This window comes from Oncorhynchus mykiss, chromosome 11 (assembly GCF_057628025.1).
Source record: "Oncorhynchus mykiss isolate SJ-2025 chromosome 11, ASM5762802v1, whole genome shotgun sequence".
NCBI lineage: Eukaryota > Metazoa > Chordata > Actinopteri > Salmoniformes > Salmonidae > Oncorhynchus > Oncorhynchus mykiss.
In genome coordinates this window covers 49,695,973-49,720,063 of record NC_143032.1, presented here as the reverse complement: position 1 = coordinate 49,720,063, position 24,091 = coordinate 49,695,973, and the positions used below count along the sequence as shown (strand labels likewise).

At 42.1% G+C, this 24,091-nt stretch overlaps 1 protein-coding gene across 1 annotated transcript in view; it reads right to left on the bottom strand.

Moving 5' to 3' along the window:
• LOC110535035 (transient receptor potential cation channel subfamily M member 6) overlaps positions 1-24,091 on the bottom strand; it is a 55,115-nt gene continuing 31,024 nt past the window's right edge. The window contains exons 19-37 of the mRNA XM_090189057.1: positions 17,542-17,793; positions 15,259-15,433; positions 14,987-15,101; positions 14,633-14,829; positions 14,283-14,415; positions 13,149-14,185; positions 12,114-12,214; positions 11,746-11,839; positions 11,343-11,389; positions 9,570-9,646; positions 9,012-9,144; positions 8,893-8,950; positions 3,223-3,288; positions 2,683-2,972; positions 2,235-2,317; positions 1,459-1,664; positions 1,196-1,247; positions 944-1,053; positions 1-166 (exon numbers count right to left, since the gene is read on the bottom strand). Of these exons, the coding sequence (XP_090045183.1) occupies positions 81-166; positions 944-1,053; positions 1,196-1,247; positions 1,459-1,664; positions 2,235-2,317; positions 2,683-2,972; positions 3,223-3,288; positions 8,893-8,950; positions 9,012-9,144; positions 9,570-9,646; positions 11,343-11,389; positions 11,746-11,839; positions 12,114-12,214; positions 13,149-14,185; positions 14,283-14,415; positions 14,633-14,829; positions 14,987-15,101; positions 15,259-15,433; positions 17,542-17,793 (3,312 nt within the window). The 3' untranslated portion in view covers positions 1-80. The remainder of the gene's footprint in view (positions 167-943; positions 1,054-1,195; positions 1,248-1,458; positions 1,665-2,234; positions 2,318-2,682; positions 2,973-3,222; positions 3,289-8,892; positions 8,951-9,011; positions 9,145-9,569; positions 9,647-11,342; positions 11,390-11,745; positions 11,840-12,113; positions 12,215-13,148; positions 14,186-14,282; positions 14,416-14,632; positions 14,830-14,986; positions 15,102-15,258; positions 15,434-17,541; positions 17,794-24,091) is intronic.

Genomic DNA, 24,091 nt, shown 5'->3' with positions numbered 1-24,091 from the left:
GTGTCTTTATGCTTTAATGGCAACTTCATCCCACCTGAACCAGAGGTTAGGATGGCGGACTTCTGCTTTCAAGTCAGAGGTTACACTCTGGTCACGATCACTCCACTTTCCTCTTCAGAAGATCTGTGTTCTGTTTTCCCGCAGCTGTCTGTGCTCCTCTTCAAATCTGACAACACAAACATCAATCAGTTACATGGCAGTCGACGTAGTCATTGCCACTTAAAAGATAATTGGATCAGACCGGAGAGGAAGTCCATGGATTTTTCATTAATATGTTTTGATTTCATGGGAATCTTGGAGAGGACACAAGAAGAAGAAAAAAGCACCTTTGAAAATATCAAAACCAGTATGTATGGCTGAATGTTTGCATGTGTGTTTATCTGTTTGCTCACTTGTTTATTTTTGGAGTGAATTTCGAGGCTCCCTCTAGATGCTAGTATCGTGTGTCTCGGGTCTACCCAGAGACTGCAATTAATATCTAATCAAAGCTAATGTCTCCACAGCACTCTGCCAGCACAAAGCCCTGTTTAATATGTAATCAAAGAGAGCCCAGCACACCGCACAAAGCAAGTCCCTCCCCCTGCCTCCAATGCTTTGTTGTCATCAAAATAAATTCTTCCCTTGGCTTAATTAGCTGGTTCTATCTTCATTTGAAGTTCAGGCATTCATCTCCAAGCCAACGCGATGTCCCAGGTGAAGACATGAATGTGACACACACACACACACACACACACACACACACACACACACACACACACACACACACACACACACACACACACACACACACACACACACGTGAGCACTACAGGTCCACTGTCTGATTACAAATGCCAAAACAGACGACACAGTCTCACACATTACAAGCACGCATACACACACACACTATCTCCTCCATAACCCCCTTATGACAGTGGTGGTCTGAATAGTTCCTTTCTCTTACCCGAGAGTCCGAGGTTCTTGCAGCAGGAGTTGCAGGTGTGTTTGAGGACAAAGCTCTGGATGGCAGTGTCTCCCAGGTTAGCAGGACCAAACACCATGTCACCAGTCAAGCTACAGTCAGACCAGGGGCAGAATAGGGTACTCCAAAAATCTACGTTTGTCAGATACATCTTTAAACCTCAAAAGAATGTGTGTCAAGAAGATGATAAGTGTCGGTGTCACACACTGAACCTCCACCGCGTGAGGCGAGTACCTTTTGTCGTCCGCTCGGATGACCGATGGGTCTGTAAGCTCCGACCCCACTCCTGTGAAAGATTAAGGAAAGACAGAAGAGACTTCAATTCAATGTAGTAGTTTAGAGGACGACCCTGTTTAGGTGATGTGGGTGCAAGACAGTGTAAATGATAAAGAGCAAAGCATGATGTTAACAACATTCTGAACTATCCACAGTCAGACGTACAGACAGCGCAGCAGAATGTGACGGACGGACAGACAGAACAGGACAGAAAGACAGACCCTGTATGTCCAGCACCAGTAGTTCTCTACAGGAGTATTGGTAGGTCCAGTGGGAGAAGGCCAGGAGCGTTTCCTCCATTCCACAGCAGGGGGTGATCTCCTCTCCGGTGTTATTGTTGTACTTCCTGAAGTCACCCAACATGTTCCTCTCTATGGTCAACCACTGTCCGTCTGAGTGACAGTGAAGAAGAGACACATCCAGGAACCTAGGAGGGAGAAACACATTCAAATATGTAACACATGTATCTCACACACACACACACACACATAAGTTGATGCACATATGAACACACGTACACATGTGTGCACACATTCAAACTGTCATGGATTCCCCTGGTACTGCTGCTCATTCCGTTCACCAGCCTTCTAGATGTCACTGAACTGGATCATCACCACCAAACCCGGACTGTCTTGTCTCATTACGCACACCTGGTTCCCATTCCCCCTGATTAGTATGTGTATATATGTGCCCTCTGTTCCCCATTGTCCTTGTCGATCATTGTCCCATGACCGTTGGTCTTGTGAGTACCTGTGCTCTGTTTCATTTGGTTTTTGGTGCGACAGATATTTTTGTTATTACGGGTCTCGTCCTGTGACTTATTGTAGAGGTTTTACACCTCGTTCTTTTGTTTTGGGCTGATAATTAAAAAACACCTATTACGTATTCCTGCGCCTGTCTCCCATCCTTACTCAACGTTACACAGACAGAGTCAATCAGCTCACACAAGCGCACACACACGTGTAATGTAGACAAGTCCTAGATGTTGAGTACAAACCTGGGAGAAAGGGGCACATTTTCTGGTTTGACTTGGTTGAACACGTGCATGAGTTTCTGAGCAGCTCTCTGTTGCTGTATCTCCTGTAAGGACAAGAGATGGCCAGAATGATGCTATTAGTGGATGTAATACATGCCAAGTAAAACATTAGGGTCAAAAATAAGAAGACAACGAATAGACGCAACAAAAATAAGGTGTTGTGAACAGCTGTCTGTGGAAAGTGGATATACATAAGTAGGACCAGGAGTTTTCCCTGACTGTGTGACCTGAACAAGTAAAGAATCTGAGTGCCAATTATAGCCTATAACTATAGGATACTATAGGCTAACAATAACCAGGGCCCAGAGTTTAACAGGTCTCATAGTCAGAAAACACTCCTGGCCCTAGCAACAATATATGATGTTACAGTATACAATGTATATGAAGAAGTTATATATTAATTGTATACCCGCAGACAGAGTTGGAGGGGGGTGTTGCTGTGGAAGACCCTCTGCCAGGTTCGGATCACCTTGGGCTGGAAGGCTTTGACCACGTACACACAGCCCACACTCAGGATGTCCCCCTCGGCCCAGGTACACAACACGCGCATGGCCCTGCGCAGGGCCCCATCTAGACAGCCCTCGCTGGACAGCGGCTGCAGCACTGCAGACAGCCCCCGGGGCGACCAGGAGATTACGGAGGACTCCGCACCTGCAGCTTCTACCTCCTCCAGGGAGTAGACACTCACCTCCTCTCCCGCTGCCAGGGACCATGCAACAATGGGGGAGATGGCATGCTTCTGAATCAATCCCTAACAGAAACAGCCAATTCCAGTCGCATTGCTATATTCTCATACAATGCTAGCCAGATTATTCTAGAAATTGCTACATAAACCAGCTAACAAATTTAAGAACATTTTAGAGGAAACAACCACAACCTAGGAGTAAAAAAAGATCTAAAATTCAAAAACAGTGAACTATCCCTTTAACGTAACTGGCTGATGACTTACTCATTATGGAGCCAGGTGTGAAAGGTATGGTGTGAGCAAGCCTCATCAGGTTGTTCTTTTCCATGGCTGACATGGCAACAACACAACACAATATAACTAATCATAACACAGCACAATGGAACACAATATAACACAACATAGCCAGATAAAAACACACATGGAATGAGGTAATATAGTATTAGAAATGTTTTTGTGGTTCACAAAAAAGCTGTGAAACCTATTGTTTCTGTGTGTTATTTTTTCGTGACATGGTCAAATAACTCAAGCACAGATTGGTAACTTTTTTTAAATGATTTTCTAAATAACACCAAATGCAGTAGGTAAGCACATGGTACATCTCTTAACTTAGTTTGAGAAAAGCTAAGGGGTTGGTTAAGAGATGGCTGAATTATAGATAAAATTAGGAAATTTAAATGTGTCCATTTAAATCCTTCATAAATCTGCTCCACAATGGCCTATCTACTTGAAACATTGTAGGTTCATTAAAGCTATTACCACGATGAGCCATTACAGTTTGGTATTGATATATTCGGCCCCCTTGAACTTTGCGACCTTTTGCCACATTTCAGGCTTCAAACATAAAGATATAAAACTGTATTTTTTTGTGAAGAATCAACAACAAGTGGGACACAATCATGAAGTGGAACGACATTTATTGGATATTTCAAACTTTTTTAACAAATCAAAAACTGAAAAATTGGGCGTGCAAAATTATTCAGCCCCCTTAAGTTAATACTTTGTAGCGCCACCTTTTGCTGCGATTACAGCTGTAAGTCGCTTGGGGTATGTCTCTATCAGTTTTGCACATCGAGAGACTGACATTTTTTCCCATTCCTACTTGCAAAACAGCTCGAGCTCAGTGAGGTTGGATGGAGAGCATTTGTGAACAGCAGTTTTCAGTTCTTTCCACAGATTCTCGATTGGATTCAGGTCTGGACTTTGACTTGGCCATTCTAACACCTGGATGTTTATTTTTCAACCATTCCATTGTAGATTTTGCTTTATGTTTTGGATCATTGTCTTGTTGGAAGACAAATCTCCGTCCCAGTCTCAGGTCTTTTGCAGACTCCATCAGTTTTTCTTCCAGAATGGTCCTGTATTTGGCTCCATTCATCTTCCCATCAATTTTAACCATCTTCCCTGTCCCTGCTGAAGAAAAGCAGGCCCAAACCTGTGTTCAGCTGTGTTGCTTTTACGCCAAACATAACGTTTTGCTGTGTTGCCAAAAAGTTCAATTTTGCTTTCATCTGACCAGAGCACCTTCTTCCACATGTTTGGTGTGTCTCCCAGGTGGCTTGTGGCAAACTTTAAACAACACTTTTTATGGATATCTTTAAGAAGTGGCTTTCTTCTTGCCACTCTTCCATAAAGGCCAGATTTGTGCAATATACAACTGATTGTTGTCCTATGGACAGAGTCTCCCACCTCAGCTGTAGATCTCTGCAGTTCATCCAGAGTGATCATGGGCCTCTTGGCTGCATCTCTGATCAGTCTTCTCCTTGTATGAGCTGAAAGTTTAGAGGGACGGCCAGGTCTTGGTAGATTTGCAGTGGTCTGATACTCCTTCCATTTCAATATTATCGCTTGCACAGTGCTCCTTGGGATGTTTAAAGATTGGGAAATCTTTTTGTATCCAAATCCGGCTTTAAACTTCTTCACAACAGTATCTCGGACCTGCCTGGTGTGTTCCTTGTTCTTCATGATGCTCTCTGCGCTTTTAACGGACCTCTGAGACTATCACAGTGCAGGTGCATTTATACGGAGACTTGATTACACACAGGTGGATTGTATTTATCATCATTAGTCATTTAGGTCAACATTGGATCATTCAGAGATCCTCACTGAACTTCTGGAGAGAGTTTGCTGCACTGAAAGTAAAGGGGCTGAATAATTTTGCACGCCCAATTTTTCAGTTTTTGATTTGTTAAAAAAGTTTGAAATATCCAATAAATGTCGTTCCACTTCATGATTGTGTCCCACTTGTTGTTGATTCTTCACAAAAAAATACAGTTTTATATCTTTATGTTTGAAGCCTGAAATGTGGCAAAAGGTCGCAAAGTTCAATGGGGCCGAATACTTTCGCAAGGCACTGTACATACACATACAGTACAGACATTAAAACATCATATTTTCCTTTATTATTTTCTAACCCTACCACCCCTCCCCTAATTAGAGTAAACTAGTGAACAACAACGCTTATACTTATACTTCCAGCTTATACATACTATATACATTTTAAAGGCAAAGTCTATTTTACAATAGTTATATTTTGTTTGTTTTTACTCCTGTCCATCCTATAACCTCAACCATCTATTTCTTTCACAAAGGTTCTGAACCTATATCGACAAGTTTTAGAACACCTACTCATTCAAGGGCTTTTCTTTATTTTTACTATTTTCTACATTGTAGAATAATAGTGAAGACATCAAAACTATGAAAAAACACATATGGAATCATGTAGTAACCAAAAAAGTGTTAAACAAATCAAAATATATTTTATATTTGAGATTCTTCAAATAGCCACCCTTTGCCTTGATGACAGCTTTGCACACTTTTGGCATTCTCTCAACCAGCATAGATATGCCAATAGTGGACAACCTTGTTTCGCTCCTCTTGACAGTTTAAAACATTCTGAGAAGTAGCCATTATTTGCTACTTTACACCTAGGGATACTATACATGACTTTAACCCATTTTATAAGAGACTCTCCAAAGTTTAAAATGTTCCAGGCATTTACATATAAACTCCAGTCATACTTTATCAAAAGCCTTTTCAAAGTCAGCTATGAATAGCAGGTCTGGTTTCCCAGATTTTTCATAGTGTTCTACAGTTTCCAGTACTTGTCTTATATTATCTCCAATGTATCGTCAATATAAAAAACCTCTCTGATTAGAATGAATAATATCCGACAATACCTTTTTAATTATATGTACTATACATTTTGCTATAATTTTTGCATCACAACATTGTAAGGGGACTCCAATTTTTTTAAATGGACTGGATCTTTATATTTACCACTTGTATCCTGTTTCAGTAATAATGAATTCAGACCTTCTTGTTGAGTGTCCAATAATCCACCATTAACATAAGAGTGGTTTACACATGGTAACAACGATCTTCTGGGTATGTCAAAAAAAGTTTGGTATACCTCAACTGGTATGCCATCCAGCCCTGGAGTTTTTCCAGACTTAAAACCTCTTAAAGATTGGCCCCTTTCTTCAATTTTCGCCTAAAATGACATACCCAAATCTAACTGCCTGTAGCTCAGGCCCTGAAGCAAGGATATGCATGTTCTTGGTACCATTTGAAAGGAAACACTGAAGTTTGTGGACATGTTAAAGGAATGTAGGAGAATATAACACATTAGATCTGGTAAAAGATAATACAAAGGAAAAAAAACAGTTTTTTTGTATTTGTTTTGTACCATCATCTTTGAAATGCAAGCCAAAGGCCATAATGTATTATTCCAGCCCAGGTGCAGTTTAGATTTTGGCCAGATATTGTCCCTAACATTCTTACCCCCTTGCAACAGATGTGGGATACACACACACACACACACACACACACACACACACACACACACAAACACACACACTCTCAAACCCTTTCCCCCACAATCAACCATAAGCTCAAATGCTCAACAGTTGTTACATCCCAGAGCTCAACTCAAGAAAGGACTTGATTTACGAATGCATATACAGTTACAGCTGTTTGAGAAAGCATGCAAGATTGAGAAAATATGCAAAAATGGGGAGATTAGATTAACCAATGTCAAGTCCTAGGTGATGGAGATCAGATACACCCCCTTCCCCTGAAACACACACATTGGTCCCCCGTTGTGACCATTTTCCCAAGCACCTCTGTGCAGTCATACCTTTGATTATTTTGTGCCACCAGGGTCACAATAATATAACCTCTCTCTGATTGTCCAACTGTGACCCCCTCCCCATAGGTTACTGCAGCCAGTGTTGTCAGCACTACCACTACCTGGGTGGGGGTACCCCACCGGAATCCCCACCGGCTAGGTATGAGGTCGTCAAGATTCTCGTTAGTAGCTTTGAGATTTCCTTTGTATATTATGCTCTCCCATCAGGGGTCTCTGGCTTTGTAGGACCAACCCTGCATTTACTACAGGTGGACTGCAATCAAGTTGTAGAAATATCTCCAGGATGATCAATGGAAACAGGATGCACCTGAGCTCAATTTCAAGTCTCATAACAAAGGCTCTGAATACTTATGTAAATAAGGTATTTATGTTTTTTTTGTTTTAATACATTTGCAATGTTTAAAAAAAAAATGTTTTTGCTTTGTCATTATGGGGTATTGCGTGTAGATTGATTAGGAAAACAATTAATCTAATCAATTTTAGAATAAGGCTATACCGTAACAAAATGTGGGAAAAGTCAAGGGGTCTGACTACTTTCTGAATGCACTGTATCTCCTCATCATGGAGCCATAGTGTTGAGCTTGATGTTGATAGCTAGACCTGATACGGTCCGGTAGGCTGTAACTAACATAATCTAATGAAGCTAACGTTAGCTTGCAAAGCTACGTCGCCAGATAGCAGCTGGCTAATTATATTGATATGCTTTGGAATGTCTAGCTAGTATATTATTAAATCTAGCTAGCTAGCTAGATTTTGGTTTAGATAAACAAATGTAGTTCGCTAGCTAGTTAGCTAGGTAATGTTAGCTACCTTACCTCAGCATGACTTATTTTCTGCTGCGCTGATGCTGGCTGATCGGATGCCTTCTTTTTTGAAAGGGAAAATAGATGGAATAGCTTCACTTTTCAACGTTTGACGACCTGGAAAACCCATCAGTTTAGAAATCCTCTGGCCGAAAGTGCTGGTTACAAACACAGACATTTAGCTATTTCTCCACATCAAGGGAAAATAGATGGAATAGCTTCACTTTTCAACGTTTGACGACCTGGAAAACTCAGCAGTTTAGAAATCCTCTGGCCGAAAGTGCTGGTTACAAACACAGACATTTTGCTATTTCTCCACATGAACTGGAGAAATAGCGGGGCGATACATGTCCTGAAATCGCTATGAATTCTAGATATTGTGGTTGGCTTACAACAAGGAAATGAGATGCAGAAACGCTGATATTCTCGTGTAGTGAAGAAATTATCTATTTTTATGACACATGATATGTTAATAACATATTAATGGACATATATAGTGGAATAGAGCAGCAGTGAAATTACCCTTTAACATTTTGCATTTTTAAAGCTAATTTCCTGCTATTCTACACCTTTTGCCATGAGGCTGGGAGGGAATTTTGCAGTTGTAAAACTAATTTCCTGCAATTCAACATATTTTGCTATCATATGCTATTTTGCTATCATCGACGACCTCCAGGGGGCCCACAACCCCCAAAAAATTAATACATTTGGTAGGGCCCCCTGGAGGTCGGGGACCACAGGGCACATGCCCTTCGGCCCGTTCGGTAATCTGGTCCTGCTAGTGTCATCCGTGTGGTATTGAGAGACAAACATGGTGATGCTTTCACTGTTTGCACATAAAATAAGATAGTTCCCACATGATAAAGTGCTTACTTTGTTATCCAACTGATCTTGTGTCCTATCTGTCAACCTGTGAAGACCGTTCATTGCTGCTTGCAGCTATATTTTTTAAATATGATTTATGTGATTGTTGGGGGGTACCTGAGTAGTGTGGGTCCAGGTCTTCCATCGATTGAAATGTAACAGACAAACACAGAGTAAACAAAGAACAGAACAAAATGAACAATTACAGTTAACAATTACGACTTTCATTTGGAAGGTGAATATTCTAGAAGAGGGGAAAGATGAGAAAAAGAATGAGAGTGAAAACGAATATATACATTTTTATATACAAGCAATTTATCTAGACATGAGTCAGGTTGCCTACCTTCAGGTGTGATCCCACCCTGCACTCTAAAACAGAAGAACATACAGAACAGATAAAACTATCCTACTATACACAACTTCAGTACTTCCACAATGACGACTTTCTCCACAATTCCAGCACTACTCCATGCAGACCTGAGATCAAATGTGTTTTCCTTCAATTACTAACTGCTAGTTAACTGCTAGCAAATCACTAGCTGTGGTTGATTGATCTTGTCTGGCGCAATGGAACCAATGGGATAGTACAAAAACTGTAAACCACGCTCATCTGTCACTCCAGGTAGGCTCAATCAAACGCTCAAAAGTATTTGAAAGTTCAATAACATTTTTGAACCCGGGTCGGACTCCATTTTGACTTTTTACACTACTAAGCCGAACCGGGATAGTGTAAAAAAGGGTACATGTACAGTACATGTGATCTCATAAGCTCATCCCGCCCCATGCAGACTTACGAGGACCTGCGGCTGACAGAGAGGGACCTGCGGCTGACAGAGCGGGCCCAGCTGGTCCACACGGACTGACTAGAATCCTACAGGAGAAGAGCAGAACATACATAACAGTTGTTGCATTGCATCAACCAATAGTTGATTGCTATGTCATCGACGGCACAGTCGGGCATCAGATTGCTACAGTGCCTAGTGAAAGTCTACACATCCCCTTGCACAGTTTGCACATACTGCTGCCTTAAATTTTTATTTAAAAAGGGATTAAATTAGATTTTTTTCTTTCCGATCTACACAACTTACTCCACATTTTCAAAGTGAAAGAAAATGTATAAAACATTTCAAAAATGACTAACAATAATAACTAACTGATATCTTGATTGCAAAGGTCTTCACACCCCAGAGTTAACACTTGCTGCAATTGCGGCTGTGAATCATTTTGAATAATATTCCACCAATTATGTAAAACTTTTAGGCCAACATATATCCATTGTTTTTGGTCAAAATTGCTCAGTCAGTTTGGTTGGAAATGATTGATGTATGGCAAAATTCTCTATACACTATCCTCTGACGTTATAGAGGCAGTGTCACGCCCTGATTAGTTTCACCTGTCCTTGTGCCTGTCTTTTCCCAGCCTCTCTTTTTCCCGTCCTCCTGGTTTTTGACCCTTGCCTGTCTTGACCCTGTACCCGCCCTCCTGACCACTCTGCCCGTCCCTGAGCCTGCCTGCCGTCCTGCATCTTTGCTCTTACTCTGGATTATCGACCCCTACCTGCCATGACCTGTCATTTGCCTGCCCCTGTTGTAACAATGAACATTGTTACTTCAACTCCATCTGCACTTGGGTCTTACCTTGATACATGATAGGCAGAGGAAGTTGCTCTCAAATTAAGAGAGCCACTACTTTTGCCAACAGATGGACACCAATCAAGAAATTGTGATTCTTTATGAAAATATTTGCTCCTGGGGTGTGAAGACCTTTGCAATCACGACGCCTTTGTTAAAAAATTTGTATTCATTTCTGATTATATAGTTTTTCTTTCACTTAAATGTGGAGTAAACTGTAGATCAGTGGTGGGGAAAATAGAAATTTAAGGCAAAAACATATAAATTGCAAGGGTGAGTAGACGTTCACAAGGCACCGTATGTCATCTGATATGGTTAGCTGATAATTAAACAACTATCCAGACGCTGTGAGATCTGGCAGGCAACTGCAATGTAGTCAGCTTGGAACGCAGCCATAGTTTTAGCTGAACATCTTTAAACAGTCTTCAACCCATATAGAGATATTGCTATACAGTATACATCTCCACGGTTTTATTACTTAAGGGCCCATGGCAGTCAAAAACATGATTTCACTGTTTTTTGTATATATTTTCACACTACGAGGTTGGAATAATACTATGAATTTGTGAAAATTATGATAATGACCTTTTAGTGTAAGAGCTGTTTGAAAAGACTGACATTTCAGCCTGTTTAGGTGGGATGGCGTTTTTGGCCTTCCAAGACGACATCACTACACAGTAAATGAGTTAATAGACAAATACCAAAGAATTCCAAACTACTCTGCGAATAACAGCAAATTTTCTGTCCTAGAAAAATTCTTCCTTGAGAAATTGCCCTTTGCTAAGAAGCTATTTTAACTGAAAACAATCACAGTTAAGGTACTTAATTGTTACCCAGAAATGAATTGATGTTGAGATAAAAAAAAAACTGCATTGGACCTTTAACATGTTTATAATACAGAAAATATAACTGCTTATACACAACATAAAATCTTACCTGACGTGAAAAATGCTCTTTCTGCAAAGTATCCAGGGGTTCCAAATCTGTAACAATATTGACATCAGAGGGTGTTTGGTGAAAAGATAATGGTGAATCGTCAAAAGCTGATATGAAGTCAGAGGGTTCTACATGGAGGGTTCTACATGGAAACAGAAAAGCCTTCTACCTGCAACCAAAAAGGGTTCTCCTATGGGGACAGCCGAAGAATCGTTTTGTAACCCTTTATTCTAAGAGTGTAGGATATATCCATAGCTTTAGGTTCGGGTACATTCAGACATTTTGGGTAGAGCACTGTCATAGAGATGGAGTGCAGCTTTACAATGCTGTCACAGAAGTGATCTATGGCAAAGAAAGGTGTGCCCTGTTTCTGGCTCTATGGGAACTGCACATTGACACATACTGAACTTGTTGAGGCTAGCAGATGCAGACCAGCACACAGGCTCTCCTCCCCTGCGCCTCCTCTTCCTGCACACGTCAGAAAGGTAAGAGTCCACCTGTTTCACCGGAGCAAAGAGGTCAATGAAGGGTCATCTCAAATCAATCAATATACATGGGCTATACACAGCTTTACATGTACTGATATAAATAGCTATGGCTCCGTTAGACTGGCACTGTGCAGGACCTAGCAGTAAATGGCTGATGCAGTTTGAGTCTATGATTGAACAGATTCAGTGTTCAGACACCTGTCTGGTCTGGTCTGGTCTGGTCTGGTCTGGTCTGGTCTGGTCTGTCTGTCTGTCTGTCTGTCTGTCTGCCTGTCTGTCTTACAGCATCTGAAGAACTCCCCTCCAAAATCTTGACTGTCTTCCTGGCCTGACACCTCTCTCTGCTCCCTGAGGTCATCGCCAGGTCAGACGACTTGGACCACTCTGCAAAACACAACCAGGACAGGTAGAATCACTAGAGATGCATTGGGAAGTGGATTAGTGGAATCTTTACTTTATGGGTATTGTACTCGTATATGGGTATGTGGCCAAGTTAACCTGTCTAAATAACTATCGTCCCGTAGCATTCACATCTGCACCATTGAGAACATCTTGACTGGCTATATCACAGCTTCGTATGGCAACCGCTTGGCATCCGACCGCAAGGCGCCACAGAGGGTAGTGCGGACGGCCCAGTACATCACTGAGGCCGAGCTCCCTACCATCCAGGACCTCTATACCAGGCGGTGTCAGAGGAAGGCCCTAAGGCCCTAAAAATTGTCAAAGACTCCAGCCACCCAAGTCATAGACTATTCTCTCTGCTACCACACGTAAGCTGTACCACTGAACAGCTCCTATCCCTAAGCTATAAAACTGCTTTTAATTTTAGAATTGTTTTATTTAACCTTTATTTAACTAGGCAAGTCAGTTAATAACACATTCTTATTTATAATGATGGCCTACAGCTAAATAGTTAGTTAAATAGTTAACCAATAGCTACAATGACCCTTTTTGCACAAACTATTTTGCCTCATCAAATACTGCACGCTGCTGTTACTGTATATTATCTATCCCATTGCGTAGTCACTTTATCCCTACCTATATGTACATATCTACCTCAATTACCTCGCACCCCTGCACATCGACTCAGTACTGGTACCCCGTGTATAAAGCCAAGTTATCGTTCCTCATTATGTATTTATTCCTTGTGTTATTGTTTTTCTACTATTTTTCATTTTTTTCCTTCTGCATTGTTGGGAAGGGCCCATTAATAAGCACTTCATTGTTAGTCTACACCTGTTGTTTACGAAGCATGTGACAAATAACATTTGATTTGATTTGAAATGTGGTACATAATACAAAGAGGGTGGTACAGTACCTCTGCTTTTACTGCAGCCAAGGGGTATGTCAGCTGTGAAGCTCCGCTCCCCTGATAGGCAGTCGAGGGCGGGGAAAGAGGCTTGTAATGGCCTCAGGGAGGGATTAGATAGAGCCATGTTCTCCATGCTAGAGGAAGGAGAGCGCCTGTGTCTATGCGGCTGGTCCCTGGACAGACATGTCCACCGACGAGGACACTTCCTGCCCCACTGGCCCAGTCTGGGGCTAGCTGCCCCAGGGTCGTCATCCTTACAGAAGGAAGGGTTCACCAAACCCATGGCCCCACAGCCTCTCTCGTCCTGGGGGTCCAACAACAGAAAGTCATGGCTAGAGGCCCTCGACACATCCACATTAAAGGGCTGCCCAACCTCCCCCTCTTTGTCCTCCTCCATGGACATCTCAGGGTCGTAGTAGGCCCAGGGTTTGCAGTGAGGAGGTTCCAGAGAACCCTCTACAGCCCAGGTCCAGGGGTGCAGGGGAGAGCCACAGTGGGAAGGCCCGCACGACTCACAGGGTGTCTTGTCTCTGAGCCCTGCACCGCCCAGGTGAGGGAGAGAGTCATGGGGGCCAAAGCCATAATCAACCGGCCATACCTCACCACTGTGATGCACCATGATACTCTGTACCTTCTCTTCCTCTTTTGTCTCGCCAGCCCCCCACCCCTCACGACCACCGTCCCCCCATGTTCCCGGGTGCCACTCCAGTGGCGGACGGTGGCTGAGGGAGGTGAGGCCCCACAGCAGGGAGGGTGGGGTGCTGTGGTAGGCCTTGGGTGTGTGGCAGGGCGTGATGTCAATGTGGGGGAGGGTACAGCTGTTGGGTGAGTAGTGATGGGAGTGGGCAATCGGCCGGCAGTATCCCAGGTGGGCTTCCTTCTGCTGCAGGCTGTCAGAGGCCGACAGTAGGGTGAGGGTGTCCACGGCCAGGGCGGACAGGACCTGCAGCTGGCCCAGCTGGCTGTCCAGCACCTGCAGGCTGTCCTGGATGAAATGGACCCTTTCAGATACCTCACCAATAACTACACCCATCTCCTCAGCCCTGTCAGGTCAAGGACACAGAGACATTCAGGGGAGTCACAAAAAGGGTATCTCTATGGCTATTGAAAACTCTATGGCTATCGAAATCTCAGTCTCACCTTTCTGCAGTGGCTCGGATCCTGTGGATCTGGCTGCAGAGAACATCTTGTTTTTTCTCGTGGAAATAAGCTATCACACACCTATCCTCAAACTCATGAAGCCTCTTCAGCTCCTCTCGGCCGAGGTAAAGCTCTGACAGAAGGAGAGAAAGATTACAAACAAGTCCATATTTCAAACACACATACACTCACTTAGAAGTACTGTAGCATTTTCCTACCATGTGGAAATGCTTTGAATCAATACTGTCATAGAACATCAGTATAGTAGACTAAGGCTAAATCAGTTGTACTCATCCAAAAACACGCCCCCCCCCCCCCCCCCCCCCACACACACACACACACACACTCACTAAGCCGACAGGAGTCCCTCTCCTTCTCAGACAAGCCCCTGTGTTTCCGGTAAATGGCGGTCACACACAGGGTCACGTGACTCAGGCTGATGAGGGGCGGGGGCAGCCACGGCTTCTCCTGATAGGTCATAATGTAACGGTAACGGTTGTACATCCACAGCTTTTTGGACGTGGACTTCATTTTAAAGTAGACATTGCTGTCAAAAAAAAGATCCATAACAAACCGTAAAGCACTGAGAGATGCTGCAAAACCCTATTTGTACATAAAGCATAAACATGAAGACACAATCAGGCAGAGAAAGACAGATTCAAAAGACAATTTCTATTTTTTAATGGAGGGTTTAGAGTCCCTACTTGAGAAGGGCAAGGAGGACGTTGACCATGATGAGGTACTGGAAGAAGAGGTAGACGGCCTGGAGGAAAGGGTGGAGGAAAGCCCCGGGGGCACACGGCTTGCCTTCTGCACAGGCTGCCATAAACACAAAAGGGACAAGGGGTCTCAAATGGCACCATATTCCCATTGACTGTGGCCCATGCAGGAGTCACCCTCACAACTCTGGTGTTGCAAGCAACTCCAACCAAACGGAAGCACAACTGTACCTGGTCACTGGTTTGTAGTTACTCACCGTCTATTTCATCGGGGTACCCTTCTCCAAACATCATCCAGTACGGCTGGTTGACCACATCTCTGAGCAGGCTCCATGACGGAGCTTCGTCTGGAGACAAGATGGCCTTCCTGGACACCCCGAAACTCAGCAGCACGATGGCCATCATGACCACAATGTAAAACATGTTACTGGTCTGAGCAGATGGGTCGAGAACATAGAGGAAAATATTTTAAAATGGCCGATTCCACGCAAGCGGGAGTGGTGAATATTTTTGGTATCTGGCAATTCTCACATGGAAACTTAACTGAGAGGAAGGATGTTTGACATACTTTTTACATTTGTATCACAAATTGTTTTTTGGTTTTTTTATCATGATAAAATGTTCAATTTTAAGCCCTTTTTAGAACTACAGTGCATTCGGAAAGTATTCAGACCCCTTGACTTTTTTCCACATTTTGTTCCGTTACAGACTTATTCTAAAATTGATCAAATAAAAATACATCCTCGTCAATCTACACACAATACCCCATAATGATAAAGTGAAAACAGGTTTTTAGAAATGTTTGCAAATGTATAAAAAATGTAAAACTGAAATACCTTATTTACATAGGTATTCAGACCTTCGCTATGAGACTCGAACTTGAGATCAGGTGCATCCGGTTTCCATTGATCATCCTTGTTTTTACACTTGTGGTAAATTCAATTGATTGGACATGATTTGGAAATGCCCACACCTGTCTATATAAGGTCCCACAGTTGACAGCGCGTGTCAGAGCAAAAACCAAGCCATGAGGTCGAAGTAATTGTCCGTACAGTTCCGAGACAGGATTGTGTCGAGGCACAGATCTGGGAAAGGTTACCAAAAAATGTCTGCAGCGTTGAAGGTCCCCAAGAACACAGGGGCCTCCACCAAGTAAAGGGGTCTGAATACTTCCCTATGCTGTGGCATTAGGGCTGGCACAATTACTGTATAACTGTGTAACCAACGGTTATGTATGAAGACCACCATGAAAATAAAATAACCGTCATAACTGTTTTCTTTTTTGTGAACCGAACAGCTGACTGAAGAAGAGATGGCCAGGCATTTGTGCGGTTGAGCCCATTTCTGCGGTAACATGGACTCTTTACAACATAATGAAACTTTGTTGCTCCTTGCTGAAACAAGCCTAGGCAACGCCCCGCTCCCTGCAGCAGCAGCACACCTAGAAATATAATGAATAGAACAGGCTTGGAACATCTAAGCCTGGAAATTTGGCTAATAAACTCCCTCGCAATGGCTGGCTGGTAATTTCCATGGTAATCACATCACAAATCACAAATCATAGGACATATTAATGGGTACACTTCCTGCTTTTATTTCCTGCTTTGATCCTATGGGTACACTCGCAATGGCCACCAGTACACCCATTATGCCATCATTTATTTGAATGGGGACGCCGGTTCTACTAATTCTATAATGGTGACCACGGTCATTTGGCTGACAAATAAATGTTATCCAAAATTCCATGAGCGTCACATCCCTATGTGGCACAAGTTTTTTTGATCCTGGTGCTAGGGGGTCACACAAGGGTGCACATTTTAGTTGTCCAAGCAACAAAATAAAATCCCTGATTCTCATCAACAAGCCCTTGATTCGCTTTATCAGATATTTTATTGCTAGACTATAACTACAATGTGCATCCCTTTGGGTCCTTATAAACCAGGGGTATTCAACTCTTAACCTACGAGGTCTGGAGCACGCTGGTTTTCTGTTCTACCTGATAATTCATTGCACACACCTGGTATTCCAGGTCTAAATCACTCCCTGATTTGAAGGGAACAATGAAAAAATGCAGTGGAACTGGCTTTGAGTGTCACACTCTGACCATTATTTGCGTTGTTTGTTTCAATGTTTTTGTTTGACGATCGTGACATTGAGTTCCAGAGTTGTGTTTGAGGGCTATAGACCAAGATTCTAAAAACACTGGGCTGTGATTAGGTGGAGCTATGTATTTTATTTAACTAGGCGAGTCAGTTAAGAACAAATTCTTATTTACAATGACTGCCTACCCTGGCCAAAACCTCTCCTAACCCGGACGACGCTGGGCCAATTGTGATACAGCCCGGGATTGAACACTGGTCTGTAGTGGCGCCTCTAGCACTGTGATGCAGTGCCTTAGACCGCTGCGTCACTCAGGATCTCTATTACACTAACCCAGTAGGGTGCGCCTGAAATGGCTTACAAAAGTAGTGCACTATATAGGGAATATAGTTTTGTACGTACCCTAGATGTTAGCCCAAGGAAGGAAAGGCTGTACTCACCATCTTGGTGATCATGGTGAGGTAGTGTCCAGCGTGCTGGTTGACCGCTAGCAGGTCCAGCATCCGGACATACCAGAAGATGATGTCCAGGCAGTAGGTGATCCGACCTGCTGTCCGGTAGGACCCGCTGTGCCAGCGCAGTGCCAGCCCCACCAGGAAGAGGAGGATGGCCAGGAAGTCAGACACGTTCCAGTACTCTCCGAACCACACCTTCAGCTTCTGACTGGGCTTCCTCGGCTCCGACATGAACACCTAACAGGCAGACAACCCACACATCTGTCACATTTACTGATTTATTTGACCTTTTTTTTTTTATCATAAAAAGCCAGTATACACATTTAGGCTGTGTCCCAAATGACCCCTATTCCCTCCTTAAGGCCAATGGGCTGCATAGTAGTAAAGTAAAGCCATTTGTTTATGGCTTTACTGCTGTTGATTATCTGATTAGCCCTAAACTTCTAAATTAGAATGAAATTTGACTCAACAATAGAACATGTAGAACTGTAGCTTGATCCAGCCATGGAATTGAAATCATACCTCTTTTGTCTCCCACAGCAATTCCTTGAATTACAATGGTGACGTAATACAAGACATTGTGTATGCATGTATTCTATGACCAGAATCAGAAGACCGCTCACACTGAAAATAAAAGCCGATTTAATGGATGCCAGTGTTAGCCACTTTTCCTAATCCACATTACATGTAGTCCATTCATGTTGAAGCTAGTTGTATGTGATGGTAAAATCTGATAACTTTTGTCTGCACTTTTTTTTGCCAGCTTTGTTTGTCTTGCAGCTACATATTTGAGTTGTACTGGTAAATTGAGACAGTGGAGTAGTAGGATTGGGATACTGTAGCTACCAGTGTGGTCGTCTGAAATTGGGGAACAGCTGTGGTAAGACAGTTTAAACAGAAACGCTTCTGCAGTAAATGAACATTCACAGGCTAGTAGTAGAAGTACACTGAGTGGGTGCAGAGTATAGGTCTGCACGGGTTTGATGAATTCATCCCGCTCCCGTCCGCACCCGCAGCTTTTCATACCGCACCAACTGTCTGTCTCTGTCCGACTCCCACCCGTTACCGCAAGAACTGGTCCCGAACACAAGTCTCGCAATGTGATTTGAGTCATGTAACGCAGATCTCTTGTCAGCCATGGTCACTATAGGCAATATCAAAATGTGCAGAAATAACCTAAGAAATATGTTAAATTAGCAGAGCTTCTCACATGGACCATTATGAGGCTATACCGTCATAGTTTGAACAGAGCAAAGTTAGAGAGACTTTCAATTTCTCTTGAGCTACGTTTCATAGCCTACCTTTTAGAAGTGCGATGATTTTTAACGGAGACAAATATGAGTGTAACTGACATAAAGGCCACAAGATGTCACCCAATTATTTTCCAAACACTTTCACTGGCTGCCACTGCTCTTGCTCAACAAAAAATGATCTCTGTCTCATCACAACTTTTAGGGATATTTCAACAAAACGATGTTGTGGTAAATTAGACGTTAGATCTAGAATTTGTTTAAAAATATATACAAGTAGAAAAGCCTTAAGGTAAATGTAGATAATTTGAGTAAAGTAGTAATATGTTGGATGAGTGTGTTGGGGTCAAACACTTTTAGGAGGACGATTTGCAGGCAGAGACAAATAACTGGGGATTCAATGTTAATTGAAAATGAAAACGAGCAATGTTTGCTCACCATGGTAGACTGTGTGCGTGTTGCGCCTTTTCCCTTTCAATGATGATCACATTTTTGGATTGCACATCGACTCACTTGCCCTCCTTCGTTCCATCACAAATATGTGTTTACGGACACTGTAAACAAATATTTGCGCTACAGTCCCATAGCCCTCTAGTGCAGAGGGAGTTTTAACACTTTCTTTACTGCAATACTGTAGCGGTAGAAGTTGTAGTAGTATGAGTAGCCTACAGTAGTCTGATACTTTTTTAAAAACCTTTATTTTATCAGGGAGTCATACTGAGACCAAGGTCTCTTTTACAGATGAGCCCTGAATTACAGAAATTAGTCAATTACAGAGGGCAACTGAAGTAGGTCTAGGTGGTTTGGTGTCTGATGTATTGTTGCCTATGGAAACTGTCTGCATCAAAATCATGTCACAAAGTATGTTTTTTATGTAATAATGGTGAACAGAATAATTCAATCAGTGTTTGCCACTGTTGTTGAACCATAGCCTATGATTTGCAGTAACATGATAATACAGCTTAATTTGTTGCCAGATAGTGTTTCTCAAGTAGGCTACATGGAGGTAAGTTTAACCAGGGGTTAAATGATAATATAGCAAAGTTGAAATCCATAAAAATATATAATTGTATACCCCTTTCAGACGCAGGCACCTCAGAGCGGTTGGGTAGGCTGTATGGTGGTTTCAGCCAGATGGATTTAGGACTGCGCAGGTCACCACAGAGCGTGCAGAGGTACTCTTTATTTAACTGATGTAGCTGGCAAGGTAACTACTGTTTGACTTAACAGAAGAAGAAGAAAAATGTTCCCAGAACTGAGCTAGTAGTGTTACTGACATGTAATGTTCGCTAATGTTTCATCCCCTCTTGACTGAAGTTCAGTCTGAAGTGAATGAGCTAAGCTAGCTAGTAGCTGCTGGAGGCTAGAGCTGAACTGGCTATCTGTCAGGTGTGTGTGGAACAGTTGTGTGTGTTTCAACAGAAGTAAATGAACTTGTCTCGTTTTCGTCAGTGGGTGTACCATTGGAGCTAGCCAAAAGGGATTTCCAATCTATAATGTTTGCCCCAATCAGTCAGTATAGAAATGTAACGTTATTGATCTGTCAGCTTCCTCACAGCTAATTTCCTACTTTTCACATAGACACGGTACTGACAGCTCTACGGGCGTCACTGTCTTGGTGCACAGTCAGTACGCAACACTATGCTCATCATGTCTTAGCTGGATGAGATGGTGACAGGTGTCCCTGCGGGGTCAGACAGCCAGGGAAGACCAGTCTGAATTTTGCAGTATATTGTGACAATCAGTGGATGGATATAACGTTCCATCTTGGGTTGATGGGTAGACTACAGTCTGGGATCTGGGAATAATGGTAATTTCAATTATTGAACCATTGATTCTATTCTTGGATAATATAATGTATAAACGTACACCAAGGTAATTCTTTGTTATGCCTCATCTGAGCAGGATCAGATGGTGACCGGGGTCTCATCAGGGTCAGGCAGCCAGAGAAGACCAGTCTGTGGTGGAGCTGAGGGGAACTTTTGTAGATGCAATACTTTACTATCTCTGTGCAGCGAACACTGGACAAGCAAGAAGCTGCATGCTATTTTAAGAGTCTCACAAACCTCAAGTTGATTTCCAAACTGTATCAAGGGTTGATAGAGGCTTTTCCTGATGACACACAACAAGTAAAACAAAAATGTGAGGAAGACCTGGGAGACGCTATTGATGATAATGAATGGATAGAGATATGTTATAATTCCCAGTCATGGAGACGGTTATAAGAATAAACTATAGCATTTATAGCGGCTAAGAAATGCATTGCTATTAATTTGAAGGATGGTTATCCTCCCACAATGTCACAATGGATGGCAGAAATGTCAATTTCTGATTTAATTTATTACCAGATTAATGGCACACTGTGCAACTTTCATAAGGTCTGGATGCCTTATATGGAATACTGTACGACAAAGGAGTCTGTACTGAAAACGGGCCCACGTCAAGGGAGATACCTATTTAGGCAATCCCTAGCTGCTGGGCTGCTCAGTCCTGGCACTGGGGGTCTGTTGTACTGTCGGTTGTCACTCTGACCTTGCTCTAACACACCTGAAACCAATAATGAATGTTTCACTAAGATCCTAAAGCTGAGTGGGGTGTGTTGGGTTGGGGCGGTGTAGGGCGGTGAACCCCTAGGGGCAGGACGAGGCGACCCAGCTATATTGTGTGCAAGTATAAAGAGCTCTACAGTACTATTAGGCCTACGATATGATTTACAGTGCCCTCAGTAATTATTCTTCTTTTGGCTCAATGCTCAAAGTTTGGATTTGAAATCAAACAATGACTACGAAGTTAAAGTGCAATTGTAAATATACTTAAGTATCAAAAGTAAAAGTATAAATAATTTCAAATTCCTTATATTAAGCAAAGAAAACGGCTCCATTTTCTTGATTACATTTTTTACAGATAGCCAGGGGTACACTCCAACACGTAATTTACAAGCGATGCATTTGCGTTTAGTGAGTCTGCCAGATGGTAGTAGGGATGACCACGTGTTCTCTTCATAAGTGTGTGAAATTGGACCATTTCCCTGTCCTGCTAAGCATTCAACATGTAATGTTTACTTTTGGGAGTCGGGGAAAATATATGGAGTAAAAAGTACATTGTTTTCTTTAGGAATGTAGTGAAGTAAATATTTAAAAAAATAATGTAAATAGTAATGTACAGATACCCCAAAAAACTACTTACAGTAAGTAGTACTTTAAAGTATTTTTACTTAAGTACTTTACACCACTGATTTGTTGAATTGTGAGGCGGCAGGTAGCCTAGTGGTTAGAGCAGTATATTGTGACAATCACTAATCAAAAGGTTGCTAGATCGAATCCCCGAGCTGACAAGGTAAAAATCTGTTGTTCCGCCCCTGAACAAGGCAGTTAACCTACAGTTCCTAGGCCGTCATTGTAAATAAGAATTTGTTCTTAACTGACTTGCCTAGTTAAATACAAATTGTTTGTCAATTTCTCAGAGATTGTTACTACATTCAAAATGTGATAGGACCAACTTCCAACTGTCTGCTACAAATTGGTATAACTACACTCAAAAAATTAGGGGTTCTTCTAAGATCCCCAAAGTTCTTTGGAGAACCTTTGGGTTCTTGGCACTGAACATGGCCCCCTTCCAAGGACCCCTTCCAAGAACCCCATTGGAGGTAGTTGGTGGGGGATCTTGCAGGAACCTAACTGCCCAACTGAAACATTTGAATTTGATAGAACAGCAGGTCTCGGCACTTACCCTAAATTGAGGAGGTCATTACATTTCAGTTAAGGTTTGTCCCCATATGATCTAAATTGATATTGTTTCATTCCATCTATCTTTTCATATTTGTGCCCGTCTTTCTAAAACAGAAAATGGACACAATTCAATGGATATCAATCAACAAAGAGGTAATAAGAATATGTTGACGGCTAGCTGTATTGCTTGCAGATGACTGAACTGCTCACTTTGGTGTCTGTGTCTGCAGGTATATAGACGAGGAGGCGTACAAAGATATGTCCATTGGTATGTTATGCAGATCACATTTACCCTCCTCCCTTACCTCTTCAATGAATATCCCAGAGGCCTCTACATTATGGACAAGGTATGTGTATTAAAACCATTATCAAAACAGTTTTTTTCATTCACATTCACCACGAAGACCAAGGTGTGAATGCTGTTTTGTTAAATATCTGTATAATAAAAATTGTTCACATACCCTCCCTACAACCTGAAAAAAAATAACCCCTTTCACTGGATCCTCAAAGAACCTTTTGGGGTTAATTTATTGAACTACCCCCTTATTATTATCATATTATTAATAATATGCATAAAAATAAACAATATTTTAGTTGTCAGTGTTAATGATTTTAGTGGCAAAGCAGAATGAAAAAAATCCAAATATGAGGTAAACTCCCAGCAGAGCCCCAAGTCAAATTAGTGTTTCCTCTGGCGTGTTGATGATAATGTATTGATGTTCTCTGTATCTATAGCCAGAATGATTTTGTAGTGAATGGTGACTTAACAGGTTTCCTGTTATATTCATCAGAGGTGTAGGGAGGGTGAAGTCTGAATCCAAAATTGTTTTATTATACAGATGATTAACAAAACATGCACACGACAGTATTCATACCTTGGTTTTTGTGGTTATGTGAATGAAAAAAACTGTTTTGATAATGGTTTTAATACACATACCTTGTCCATAACAGTATGGCTTATGGGATATTCATTGAAGAGGGAAGGGAGGAGGAGGGTAAATGTGATCTGCATAATAACAAACCAATACCAATTGACATACCTTTGTTTGCCTCCTTGTCTGTATACCTACAGACACAAAAGTGACCAGTTCAGGCATCTGCACCCAATACAGCTAGCCTTCAACATATTCTTATAGCCTACATATTCTTACCTCTTTGTTGATTGATATCCATTGAATTGTGTCCTCTTTCTGTTTTCGAAAGATTTGCACAAATATGAAAAGATAAATGGTATTGTCATAAAACAATATCAATTTAGATCATATAAGGGACAAACCTTACCTTAAATTGAAGAGATCTTTACTTTTTTTCAGTTAAGTGTCTGCACCTGCTGTCTGTTTTAAAATTCAAATCCAAATGTTTCAGTTGGGCAATTAGGTTCCTGCAAGAACCCCCACCAACTAAGGAGGTTCCTTGATGAACCCCACCGCCTATGGGGTTCCTGGAAGAACCTTTTGGGGGCAATTTCCAGTGCCAAGAACCCTAGGGTTCTTCAACGAACTTTGGGGATCTTAGAAGAACGCTTGTTGAACCCATATTTTTTATTTTTTTGTGTAC